At 46.1% G+C, this 11,890-nt stretch overlaps 4 protein-coding genes across 4 annotated transcripts; 2 read left to right on the top strand and 2 right to left on the bottom strand.

The window, feature by feature from the left end:
- Window positions 1-1,635: 1,635 nt before the first annotated feature.
- On the top strand, window positions 1,636-3,789 carry PHALS_03765 (probable pre-mrna-splicing factor atp-dependent rna helicase-like; the record flags this gene model as incomplete). The annotated part of the gene is made up of 1 exon (XM_024718043.1): window positions 1,636-3,789. One exon carries the CDS (start codon window positions 1,636-1,638, stop codon window positions 3,787-3,789), a length of 2,154 nt encoding a protein of 717 aa, XP_024583481.1.
- Window positions 3,790-3,791: 2 nt separating this feature from the next.
- On the bottom strand, window positions 3,792-5,296 carry PHALS_03766 (dead-box atp-dependent rna helicase 39-like; the record flags this gene model as incomplete). The annotated part of the gene is made up of 2 exons (XM_024718044.1): window positions 3,792-3,833; window positions 3,893-5,296. 2 exons carry the CDS (start codon window positions 5,294-5,296, stop codon window positions 3,792-3,794), a joined length of 1,446 nt encoding a protein of 481 aa, XP_024583482.1.
- Window positions 5,297-5,917: 621 nt separating this feature from the next.
- On the top strand, window positions 5,918-8,395 carry PHALS_03767 (myosin-like protein; the record flags this gene model as incomplete). The annotated part of the gene is made up of 5 exons (XM_024718045.1): window positions 5,918-7,514; window positions 7,600-7,747; window positions 7,818-8,099; window positions 8,245-8,280; window positions 8,374-8,395. The coding sequence occupies 5 exons, from the start codon at window positions 5,918-5,920 to the stop codon at window positions 8,393-8,395; spliced, it is 2,085 nt and encodes a 694-aa protein (XP_024583483.1).
- Window positions 8,396-8,534: 139 nt separating this feature from the next.
- On the bottom strand, window positions 8,535-9,881 carry PHALS_03768 (mynd finger domain containing protein; the record flags this gene model as incomplete). Its single annotated transcript, XM_024718047.1, has 1 exon — window positions 8,535-9,881. One exon carries the CDS (start codon window positions 9,879-9,881, stop codon window positions 8,535-8,537), a length of 1,347 nt encoding a protein of 448 aa, XP_024583484.1.
- Between the last annotated feature and the right edge of the window lie 2,009 nt (window positions 9,882-11,890).

Genomic DNA, 11,890 nt, shown 5'->3' on the forward strand with positions numbered 1-11,890 from the left:
AAATTTCTCTCCATCCTTTCCCTCAAAGACCATGACGCTCACCATGAGCGGCTTAGGGCGGGGAACGTCATCTGTCACTGACGGTGGCGTCATGGACGCAAATGATGCAGACATCTTCTTCTGCAAGTGCTCTAGCAGCGCGTTTTCGTAATTTGAAAAGGCCTGGAGACGCGTACCGATTGCCTCGGGGCCTTGCGCCACAAGAAGTTGCACGCCCTCAGGGCCCAGCAAGGACATCAGCTTGTTAAGCCCGCCCTGTATGCCCTGGGCAAAGAGGAAAATTGTTCCATCCTCACTCCTCTCAGAGATTCAGTCTAAACGACTCAGGTGTTAGGTTGACTGCAAGTGTTACCAAGTGCAGCGGGGCTGCCGTAGCTTAACGCTCGAGGAAGCGTAATTTAGGTCACCGACCTTTCGTTCTATACTTAAAATAAGTACGAGTTAGCGGATCGCAATCTGCTTACTCCAAGAGTAATTATTGCCCTACCCAAGGCTAATTATCTCTTTCGTTTGAAATCCAAAACTCTTGTTTGGGTGTGGTCACACCATGCCCATATGGCGTGACACATACCCTGGTAACAGGGTATGTGTAACCCCGTTACAGCTTTTTCAAGCCCATGTAAAACGTATGCTCGCATTTTTTTGATATTTGATGAGTTTTGTAATATCGGCTGTCTATGACCGTGAGCGGTCCGATACAGCGAAGTTACATCTGAGTGTTATTGACTACACATACAGAATGTGAAGGTAGAATAGCCCCATTCTATAAAACTTTTTCAACAATAACATATTCATTTGTGTCTTCTCTGCTTTGTTATTCGCGTGCTGCTTTTCTGCTTCGTGGCACTTGGCTTTAGCGCCGCGCATTCGGCGCATGGCGCACAATCTTGAAATTTACAATTCTGCGACAAAGTGTAAGTGTAATGGGTTTGTTATCAGCAAGTCTAATCGTATCGACAGCCCCCTCCAAGATCGGAGTTACTTCGTGGTGATCAAAGAAATACAAGAGTTGACCTTATCATTTGGCTAGAATGAGGTAAAGCTGGTTAGGGGCGCAAACAGCGTCATTTCATGAAAACTCAATAAATTGGAGCATTTTAAACAAATTTCGCGGTTCATCCGTGCAAGTGCTTGTAAAAATCTCCTACCACGCAATTATTATGTTTTAATCAACTGTCTGTCTGAGGCTGGTCAGTGAACATGTGTGTTTAGCAGTTTGCCAAAATTTTGCTTTAACACGTAGATCTTGATCCGGAACAATGACCAACGGCGGCGAAAGAAGAGGCTGGTTGCATTTTTAGTAACAATTTCGTCGTTTTGCTAAGATATTTCACAGATTCCACAATGCCAATATACGAAATTAAAGCTCTTACGAATGGCCTATCAATATTCTACCGACATTAGTCGCCAAGAGAATCTGATTTGATGGTTCGTGTGAACGTCTCATCAAAACGGCGTATACACCAGTGCATAGCACAGAGCTCTGTATATATGTCTATTGTTTTAAATGCAGCTAAATCAGACATTTTACTAACAAAACTTAATTCTTTGTACACAATAATACAGACTTTCATTGGCTCCGATAAAGTAGTTAAGTGGACATTTGATGCACCACTGAGGTTGCCAAACTATAGCATGGCAGACCGTAAGCGAAAGGTAGATATTGGCGACTTAGATAGCTCCCAAAAGAAGAAGCGCAAAAGCAGGTTCTCAGATGCACCGCCGACTGAAAGTCTCTCGAATTCGGGCATAAACCCACTGACGGGTGGGCCGTTTTCAGCCCGATACCAGACGCTGTTGGCTCAACGTCAGAAGCTACCGGTGCATCAGTTCTTAGAAGAGATTAAAAAAGCCGTCAGTACACACCAAGTCATTGTCGTAGAGGGTGAAACAGGGAGTGGCAAGACCACACAAATTCCACAGTTCCTTACGCTACTACAAGCTGGTAGCGGCAAAATGGTAGCTTGTACACAGCCACGCCGAGTAGCTGCCATGAGTATCGCGAAGCGCGTAGCTGAAGAGATGGACGTGCTGCTTGGACAGGAAGTGGGATATACAATCCGGTTCGAGGACGTCACCAGTCAGCGAACCAAGTTGCGCTTCCTCACGGATGGTATGCTTTTGCAACACGCAATGAGCGACCCGCTACTGTCCAGTTATTCGACAATTTTGCTAGATGAAGCTCACGAACGTACGTTAAGTACCGATATTCTCTTTGGTTTGCTCAAAGAGGTGCTACCAAAGCGTCCAGATCTTAAGGTAGTGGTCATGAGTGCGACACTCGATGCTGTAAAGTTTCAAAAGTATTTCGAAGGCGCCCCGCTAATTGCCATTCCCGGACGTACCTTTCCTGTTGAGATTTTTTATACGCCTGAACCAGAACGTGATTACTTGGAGGCAGCCGTGCGTACGGCTGTTCAAATTCATATATGTGAGGACGAAGGAGATGTGCTGCTCTTTCTAACTGGTCAAGAGGAGATTGAAAATGCCTGTCGTCAAATTCGTGCCGAGGCTGAAGCACTAGACTCGACTAAATACGGACCACTTGATGTGTACCCGTTGTACTCAGCATTAACGCCACAGCAACAGCAGCTTATCTTTAAGGAGGCTCCACCACCACGCTTTCCAGGCGGCCCAAAAGGCCGCAAGATTGTCGTTTCAACAAATGTGGCGGAAACTTCACTAACTATTGACGGGATAGTGTACGTCATTGATCCTGGTTTCTCCAAACAGAAGGTGTACAACCCACGCATTCGTGTTGAGTCACTGCTGGTGTCGCCTATTTCTCGGGCTTCGGCCAAGCAGCGAGCTGGTCGTGCTGGTCGAACGCAACCGGGAAAGTGCTTTCGTTTATATACCGAGCAGTCCTTTATGCGTGACCTGGAAGAGCAAACGTATCCGGAGATTCTATGCTCTGAGATGAGTGGTGTCGTACTTACTTTAAAACAGTTAGGTATCGACGATCTTGTACACTTCGACTTTATGGACCCTCCTGCTCCTGAAACCCTTATGCGCGCGTTGGAAATGTTGAACTATCTCGGTGCACTTGACGACGACGGTGATCTTACGGATCTTGGTCGTCAGATGGCCATGCTGCCGGTACTCCCGCAGTTAGCCAAGATGCTTATCTCGTCGGCAAAGTATCAGGTGCCACAGGAGGTGGCCACGATCGTGGCGATGCTATCAGTTCAGGAGCCATTTGTCCGTCCGAAGAATGACGCCAAGGCCGCTGATGAGGCTAAATCTACTTTCGCTCACACTGATGGCGACCACCTTACTCTGCTGAATGTTTTCCACGCATATAAACTGAACAACGGCGACGTCAAGTGGTGCTACCAAAATTATTTGAATAGTCGATCACTTCAAAGTGCGTCAAACGTGCGCGACCAGCTAATTCGCAATATGAAGCGCTTAGAAATGCCAACTCAGTCAACTCTAGACATCCACTCACCTCACTACTATCCCAACATTATCAAGTCATTAGTGTCGGGATTCTTCACGCAAGTTGCACATAAGGATTCTAGTAAAAACTACATGACTGTGAAGGATAACCAGGTCGTGCATCTGCACCCCTCGTGCGTGCTGGATAAGGAATCCGACTGGGTTGTCTACAACGAGTTCGTGATCACCAGCCGTAACTACATTCGTCTGAATACTCGCATCATGGGCGACTGGCTTGTGGACATTGCGCCTCACTATTTCGACCTGACTAATTTTCCTCCTGGTGAGACCAAGCGTGAACTTGAGTCGCTATATCGTCGCATGAATGCCCGTGACAAATCGAAGTAATCTTAGAACATCTTACACGATAGAGTCAATGCATCACCGTCATTCTGTGATTAGTGTCAAATTTGTTCTCTACTATTCCAATTCTCTACCGAACTGGACGTACCAATCTAAGTTTTCGTTTCTGTAGCTTTTTAGTACCGCGACCAAAGTCTGCGTGTTTTTGCGATAAGCCACGGCTCAGCTTCTTGAGCTTAGTACGTGAAGGCGCTGTCTGTTGCTGAGGCTTTGCTGACTCATTTGTAATAAAATCTTTACGTAACTCCTTGATAGTGCTATTACTTCGCTTAGAGTTTTCAATACTCATGGCAAGCGCAAGATCATGCTTAGTAACGAGACTGGTCACAAGACCTGACTCACCAGCTCGGCCCGTCCGACCAGCACGATGCACGTAGTCAACAGCAGACTTTGGAAAGTCAAACATTATCACGTGCTTGACCGACACTATATCCAAGCCACGAGCTGCAAGATCAGTACATACCAAAATTTCGACATCACGAACTCCAGTGAACGCACTGATAGCTTCGTGACGACGAGTAGGCGGCATATCGCCATGAAGACACACCGTGTTTTGAAAACCGTGTTCACGCAGCATATGCTCTGTGGAGCGCACACTTGCAGCATTGCGACAAAAAATCATCGTTTTAGTCGCGCGACGTCCGTGCAAATGCAAAGCTTCACGCAAAGCCGAGTGTTTATTCTCGGGATTAACCCGCACAAATTCTTCTCGAACAGAATCCGGCGTCTTGTGAATCTGATCGTCGCTGACGATGTGCAATTTGCCAAACTTCTTCTTTACTACTTGATCGACTGGCGAGCGAATCGTGGCTGCTGCCAAAATTATTTGTATTGGCTGATTACGTCTGGCTGCACTAGCCTGAATCGGTTCAAGTACCGCATCTAGCTCTTTGCGAAAACCCATTTTAGTATCTAAGAGCGTATCCGCCTCATCTACTACCACAGTATCAATACGAGAGACGTAGAAGTCTTTCTTACTAATGCATTTAGCAACACGACCAGGAGTTCCAATAATTACATCGAGTCGACGTGCTGCGTTCTTCTGTTGAATGCTTTTGCGTTCTCCGCTTGTAATAGTGCACGATGCAAATTTGGCTGTATGTGATAACTTCTTAGCCACAGAAGCCACTTGCAATGCCAACTCCCGACTGGGCAGCAAAACAAGCGCACTGGGACGGCCCAAAAGAATTTCAGTCGATAATTTGGACTTGTTATCTCTTTGCTTAGCCACATCGTTACGAAGAAGCTGCTCTATCACAGGAATTAGGTAGCACAGCGTCTTACCAGTACCTGTCTGAGCTGTGCAAAGCACATCGTGACGCGCTAAGATGGCTGGTATGCATTTTTGTTGGATAGCAGTAGGTGTCGTAATCTGCATCTCCTTTAAACCAGCTACGATACGTCCATCCACTCCAATATCTTGAAAGGTTTTTGCTCTAGATAAGAAACGTGATGGTGCCGAGCTGAATAGCGTAGATGACCCCGCGAACATGCGGCTACGCTGGAAGAGTGCGATTGGCACCATAAGCTGAAGGAGTGGTCAACTAGTAGGCTGAATACAAATTGTAAGTTATGCCTCTTTCCCTATAAATTAGCCAAGGCGCTGAAATTATAGGCCAAGTTTTTTTCGAATACCTACTGTGTTGGGTAGATAGATAGATGCAAATGAGTCAAATAGTTGTAGCTCATGCTTTGAACAATATAACCTGTTATAATAGTGAGACTATGACGAAAACATTTGCTAGCATCGTATACACCAGATATCTCACAAAAGGATGCTGGTCATTGTCAGATCGTCGTCACAACGGCATGAAATGCATTACACAAAATACGCTCATAATTACAAATAAGATGGGAATACTACTTCAAAATTGGGAATTCAGATAATTAATTTTTTTGTAATGTTCCAATATAAATATGTGTCCATACAATCTGACATAAAGGGGAAGAAAAACAACAGATTTAACCTCTCCCTCGTCTCGTCTCTCCACATAATCGCCACACGATCGACAAGCATCGAACACGCGATAAGCTCAGTGTTGTAGTCTCCTTCTCTCTACCTTGCATTCTCTCTCTCTACTCGCCACTGTCGAGTCCCTACTAGGTGACAGCGATGTATTCGTCATACTGGAAACCTAATGACGGACGCGAGTCAACTATACCAACAGATCACGAAGCGCTACACCGTGATGAAGCCACGCACAAGGCCATGCAGTCTGACGAGACAGAACTTCGTCCTCTTGATTTAGAGACTATCATGAGCTCAAAAGCTGCAGTCAAGTTTTGGTATCTGCATCGTCCTAAAACCATGGCGTATGTACACAAGAATGCAACTAAGATGCAGAGTCTTGGCCGTGCCTTTGCTGTGCGCAGGCTGCGCGAAAAACACGGCGCGGAGTATATGGCCGCACTGGCTAGAAAAGATCAAACGCGTCGTGAAGCTGATACGCTTAAGGAGCTTACAGATGAAGAGCGTGCTGCTAAGGAGGCGAATGACGCTGCTTACGATGCACGTGTGGAAGAGTCTCGTCGCCTACGTCGTGAGCAGATTGAGGCCGAACGTCGCGCCGAGGAAGAGCTACGTATGAAAATGGCAGCTGAAGCCTCAGAGCGTCGGCGTATTGAAGAGGAACGCAAGGCTGCGGCTCTCGCAGCTATGGAGGAAAGTGAGCGTTTGGCAGAGGAGGAGCGGATGCGCAAGGAGGCAGAGGCTGAAGAGGAGCGTCTGCGTCAGGAAGAAGAGGCAGAAAAGGAGCGTATTCGTAAAGAAGAAGAAGAAGAAAAGGAACGCATTCGCAAGGAAGAAGAGGCTGCACGATTAGAGGAGCTACGATTGATTGAAGAAGAGGAACGTCGCGCTGCTGAAGAGGCCGAGGCTGCCCGTAAGGCGGAAGAAAAGCGTCTTGCTGCTCTTGAAGCCGCTCGAATAGCTGAAGAAGAGGAGATTCGTGCTGAAGAAGTGCGTCTTGCTGCTGCCGAGGCGGCGCGTCTTGAAGCTGAGGAAGCTGCGCGTCGCGAGGAGCAAGAACGTCTCGCAGAGGAAGCGCGTCTTCGTGAAGAAGAAGAGGAGCGTTTGCGTATCGAGGAGGAAGAACGATTTGCAGAGGAGGAACGCATTCGTAGGGAAGAGGAGGAGGCTGCTTTCTTAGCAGCTCAAGCTCGCCAAGAAGAAGAGCGAATGGCTCGCGAAGCAGAGAAAGAGCGTCGTGTGCGCGAAGAGGCAGAGAGACGGGAGCGTAAGCTTGCGGAGGCAGCCCTTGCTGCGAAACTTGCTCATGAGGAAGCTGATCGCATTCGTCGAGAGCGTATTAAAAAGGAAAAAGATGCTAAGTACGAACAGTCTTTGTCCAAGGACGTGCCTGTCCGCGTTCGACAGCGTGGTCCTGGTCGTGTTGTCAGCTATGACAAGGAGCGAGAAACTTACGCTATTAAACTTGAAAAAGCCGCGGGAGGTATGCAAATTACTGTTTCTGGTGATGATGTTCACCTCGACGATGATCGTATTCTGTCGCCACGCACGAAGGTGGACACACCATTTGGCACTGGTGAAGTCGTGGGTCTTGATCCTCACGTTGGATGCTACGCCATTAAGACGGAAATGGGCGCGTCAGATGACGACCAGTTTTTAGCATTTGTTCAGATTAAAGATGTTGTTGTACACGAGGAGGAAGAGGAAGAGCGTGCTATCGTGGAAGACGCTTCATTACCGAGTACGTTGCGAGTTGATTGGAGTATAATCACTTTAGGTGAGGAAGCGTTGTTCTAACGTATGGTTGTTTGAATGTATTGTTACAGTTCCCAATGAAATTGGTTTAGTGTCGGCTCGCATCGTTGATAGCCGCATCGTGAACCGCACAGGCAACAAATTTATCCAGTACAAGCTTGAGATTCGTACAACAAACTATGGCACAGTTTATTGCTGGAAACGTTACAGCACCTTTCGGTATGTAAACTCATCGTTTTAACAATTTCATGATTAACTAACGATGCTTCATGTCTGATGCATGATACAGCTCGCTTTGTGACCGCCTCATCAAGGAAAATGGTATGAAACGACGTGACATTCCGGAGTTGCCGCCTCGTCATTTGGTGGGTAACTTTTCGCAGAAGACGATCGGAGAGCGTGCCGAAAAGCTCAATTTGTTTCTGAGCGCCGCTGTGAGAGCCGAACACCTGCAGTGGGGTATTCGTGTGGACGATCAGATTGCCGTATACAAGCGCCGCAACAAACGTGTGACACAACCCAGCAGCCAGCCGAACAGTCGTGCCAGTCGAAGCATCTTCTCGCGACGACGGTAATTGTAGGTACATATCCCGTCGAATGTTGCTGCGGGATTGTCTTGTTCAGTCAATGGTACATTCAGAGCCAATGTCTTAGTGGGAGAAAATGATTGAGCCTTAGAATTACTACTGCATATATGCGCTGTGCTGCTTCGTCAGCCTTCATCTATGCATGTGCTCGAAGGAAGAGCTTAGGTGGGTCAGCTGCTTACGATCATGAGAATTAGATTTCGACCGTTTTTTTGACGTGTAGTTTATTGAACTCAATTTTTGTGTGTGAACTTTTAGTGTCTTGACTGCTCTATTGTAGCTTTCGCGTCGTCACGAATGCTGCGCAATAACATTGTTAAATGCATTGTATAAATACTTTTATGAACTACACATCTTTTTAGTTCAAATGCACTTGTGTGTCAAGCATTAAAAGTTCATTTCGCGATAATTTTGTCTTTTTAAGCAACACAAATGGACGCAGCACCTCCAACGGATTGTTGCATTTCGCGCCATTTAATCAGCTGCATTTTTCGATACTGATTCACTTCGGTGCTCTTGTACTCGTATCGTTGAAACGGATTGTGGCAGTCACCAGCGCAGCCTTCACAAACGTCTGAGTGGCACGGAACGCCGTTGCGTGCACACTCGCAGTCCGTGTCGGCATTGGCACAATTCTTCACGTCATGCGCCACCTTTTTAGCTGCCGCCATAAGCTCAGTCTTTCCAGTACCAGAAATTGGCACTTTATGTTCTTGTAAGAACGCTCGTAGCTTTTTCACATTCATCTTGGCCACCTTCTTCACCAGCTCTCCACACGAACAACCACATGCTCCATCACGAGAATCGCGAATCTTTGCAAACTCGTCAAGCTGCTCTATAGAGACACACCCAAAATCCGGCGTGCTTGACACGACATCGCCAGCTGAATCGATCTCTTTAGCAAAGTCAATACTTGACGTGGATCCAGTCAAGCATTTTTGCCGCGACTTCCGTCGATCAGGAAACGACGGCAACTCAAGCTCACTTGCTCCATTGACTAAAGGCATTTGTAATTGAGTGAAGACCTTTTTGCGTTCATCCTCGCTCAATCTCGAAAACAGCGGATTGTCTACACCTTGTCGGTAATCAAATTGGCGAGTTTCGCCCACGCGAACATCACGTCGCTTGGACTTGGACAGTTTCTTGGCCCGTTCTTGCAGCTCAAGTTCTCGTAATTGATCAACCTCAATCACACTACCAAGTTCAATGTCTGCAATTTTGTTACCAAGACCTAAGGCCCAAGTTCCATCGTAAGGCACAGCGCTGCCGCCGCCCGGGAAGCGAGTGAATTCTCGTGCGTGTACATCTCCCCATATGATGTGCTTCTTCGCGCCCAATGATGCCGAGCGGTTCTTGCGCTCTGGTAGCGGGACACTAGTAGAGGCCACATGCATGCTATTGCTACGAGCTTTGCGCTTTTTCTTGTGTTTTTTGCTCTTCTTCTGGGATTTCAAGCTTGCTTCTGCGGTCTCGACAGGAATCTCCACGACCTGCATGGGTTTCGTCACAAGACGCACGCATTTTGACGGCAAAGTATTTACTAAGCCAGCAGTAGCATAGGGTGCTTTAGTGAGCTGTGTGATGCCGCAAGATGTGTGATCCGTCTCGATATACGACGGTAGACATGTAAGACGGTGATTAGACCAACTTTGGCGTTGGCAGTCCCGGTTACAGAAGTAGACGCGCCGGCAGCGACCGCAGCGGTTCTTGGCGTCACTTTTGCCACAATATAGACAGCTCTTATCTATAAGTGTGGATATAGTCATAATCTTAGAGGATCGTTTGGAAGCGAGTGCTCAAATCGAAAGTGAAGCATTGCATTAGGTAGTTAATCGTTTTCGGTTTTAAGTACTGAGTGGATATGATGGTTGTTGTAACGGGGTACGAGTTGTAAGATCGCAAATCCATTTTGTCTCAAAATTACAAAAGTATAAAAATTTCTTTAAATGACTATTATGTGTGGCTGCATCAAGTTAGAAATGGGACGTGGTGGGAACCACCAGAGAAAAACAATTTGCCCCAACAAGTTTAAGGGAGACAAGAGATCTACGAGAAAAAGCAAAATATCATTCATTACATTGGGAAGCATGATACTGTGAAGACGTGAGTGCACTTCTTCTCGAACAAATCATTGGGATCATTGGTCTATTATAATGTAGAGTATTTGAAGCGGGGTTGCCGTGCACTTTGCAAGACAAAGTTTTAAGGCTAACTTGCGCTTCTATCAAGAGTGGAACTGCAGCGGGGCTGTCGTAGCTTAGCGCTTAAGGAAGCATACTATAGGTCACCGACCTTTCGTTCTTTACAAGAACCAAGTATGAGTTAGCGGATCGCACCCCGCTTACTCCAAGAATAATTATTGCCTTCCCAAGGCTAATTGACTTTTCGGTTTAAAATCCAAAACTGATTTCTAATTATTTTTATGTGCGACTAATCCGCCTAATTTTAAAAGTATAGATTTTCCTAAATTATATAGTACAATCTAACTACATGTATAACTAATGACTATCTAGCCCCGTACCGTATTCTTGTTTGGTGTGGTCACACCATGCCCATCTGGTGTGATACACACACCTGTTACCGAGTTCTGTGTAACCCCGTTACAGGAACCGAGAGGCTCTAACGTAAACGACAGTGTCAAATTACTTTGCCATTTGACGAGTATATTGTAGCTTTTACATAATTTTGATTTATCCTGATTACTTTCGTCTAAGTATATCTTATCATGAAACTTCATTTATTGCCAAATGTGTACTACGGAGCACTCCTTTCCAATGTTCCGTCTTTTTTATAAACGCGAATATTCTGGAACTCAAATATACTCCGATTTCACCAAGTGTAATGTGAAATAAATGTACTGTATTTGATACAAATGTAACGAGCGTGTGTGGGCATAAGATTACAGGATTTACCGCGCAAAGAAGTTAACCCAGTTTCAACACACCACGCTTCGTAACATCAGCCATTGAATTTATCGATGCATTTGTAAATTTGACGTCCAACCGTTTAAATGATGCCAAAATTGATTTTCTTGGCTCTGATCAGTGCATTGATTGTCGCTTGCGCTAAGCCTATATGGATCCATGCGCTTAATCTACTTCTGCATTTGCTGTCCCCGGCAGAGTCATCGGCGCAACGCGCTTCCCACTAGAGGGTGGTTTAGTTTTATTCCTCGTTCGAAACTTGGCTCTTGATATAAGCAGGATGATTGATCCTAGCATTTTCCGGAGAGTTTAAATTTCCGTCTTGACGTCGAACCCGTGCTTTGCATTTCGTCACGCATTAAACGATGTTCTAGTATGACTGAAAGTTGCTTGTAAAGCCGACCATAGGCAAGACGAAAGAGTGCCGTATTGGGATTATAAGGGTTCTTGCGCTACGTGCTTTCGACAAGCAAGACGAACCCTCTACTTTATCGATGAATGCGCCGATCCCACCATAATTTCTGTAATTAAAAGTCTAGTCGCTCTCCGATTGGAGATGTATATATGGTGTGCGTAGCTCACACGAAGGTAAGAAAGTACGCTGGAGATGCTTAAGTCTTGGTAGAACTTAACATGAATAGGACAGCGAATGCATGAAGCCTGTGAGGAAGGTAGAGGTGGTAATGTGGTCACACGCATCTAGAATACCTTGCCTTCCGGCTAACAGTCCTCCAGAACCGAGAACTCCTCGCCTTCATCACCATAAAGCACCTAATACCTTGGCCATAGATGTAGTGTCCTTCAAGATAGATTCTCGCTTCATATGCACAATCCAACGATAAAGGGGGGGG

Source organism: Plasmopara halstedii (assembly GCF_900000015.1).
Source record: "Plasmopara halstedii genome assembly, contig: Scaffold_2386, whole genome shotgun sequence".
NCBI lineage: Eukaryota > Oomycota > Peronosporomycetes > Peronosporales > Peronosporaceae > Plasmopara > Plasmopara halstedii.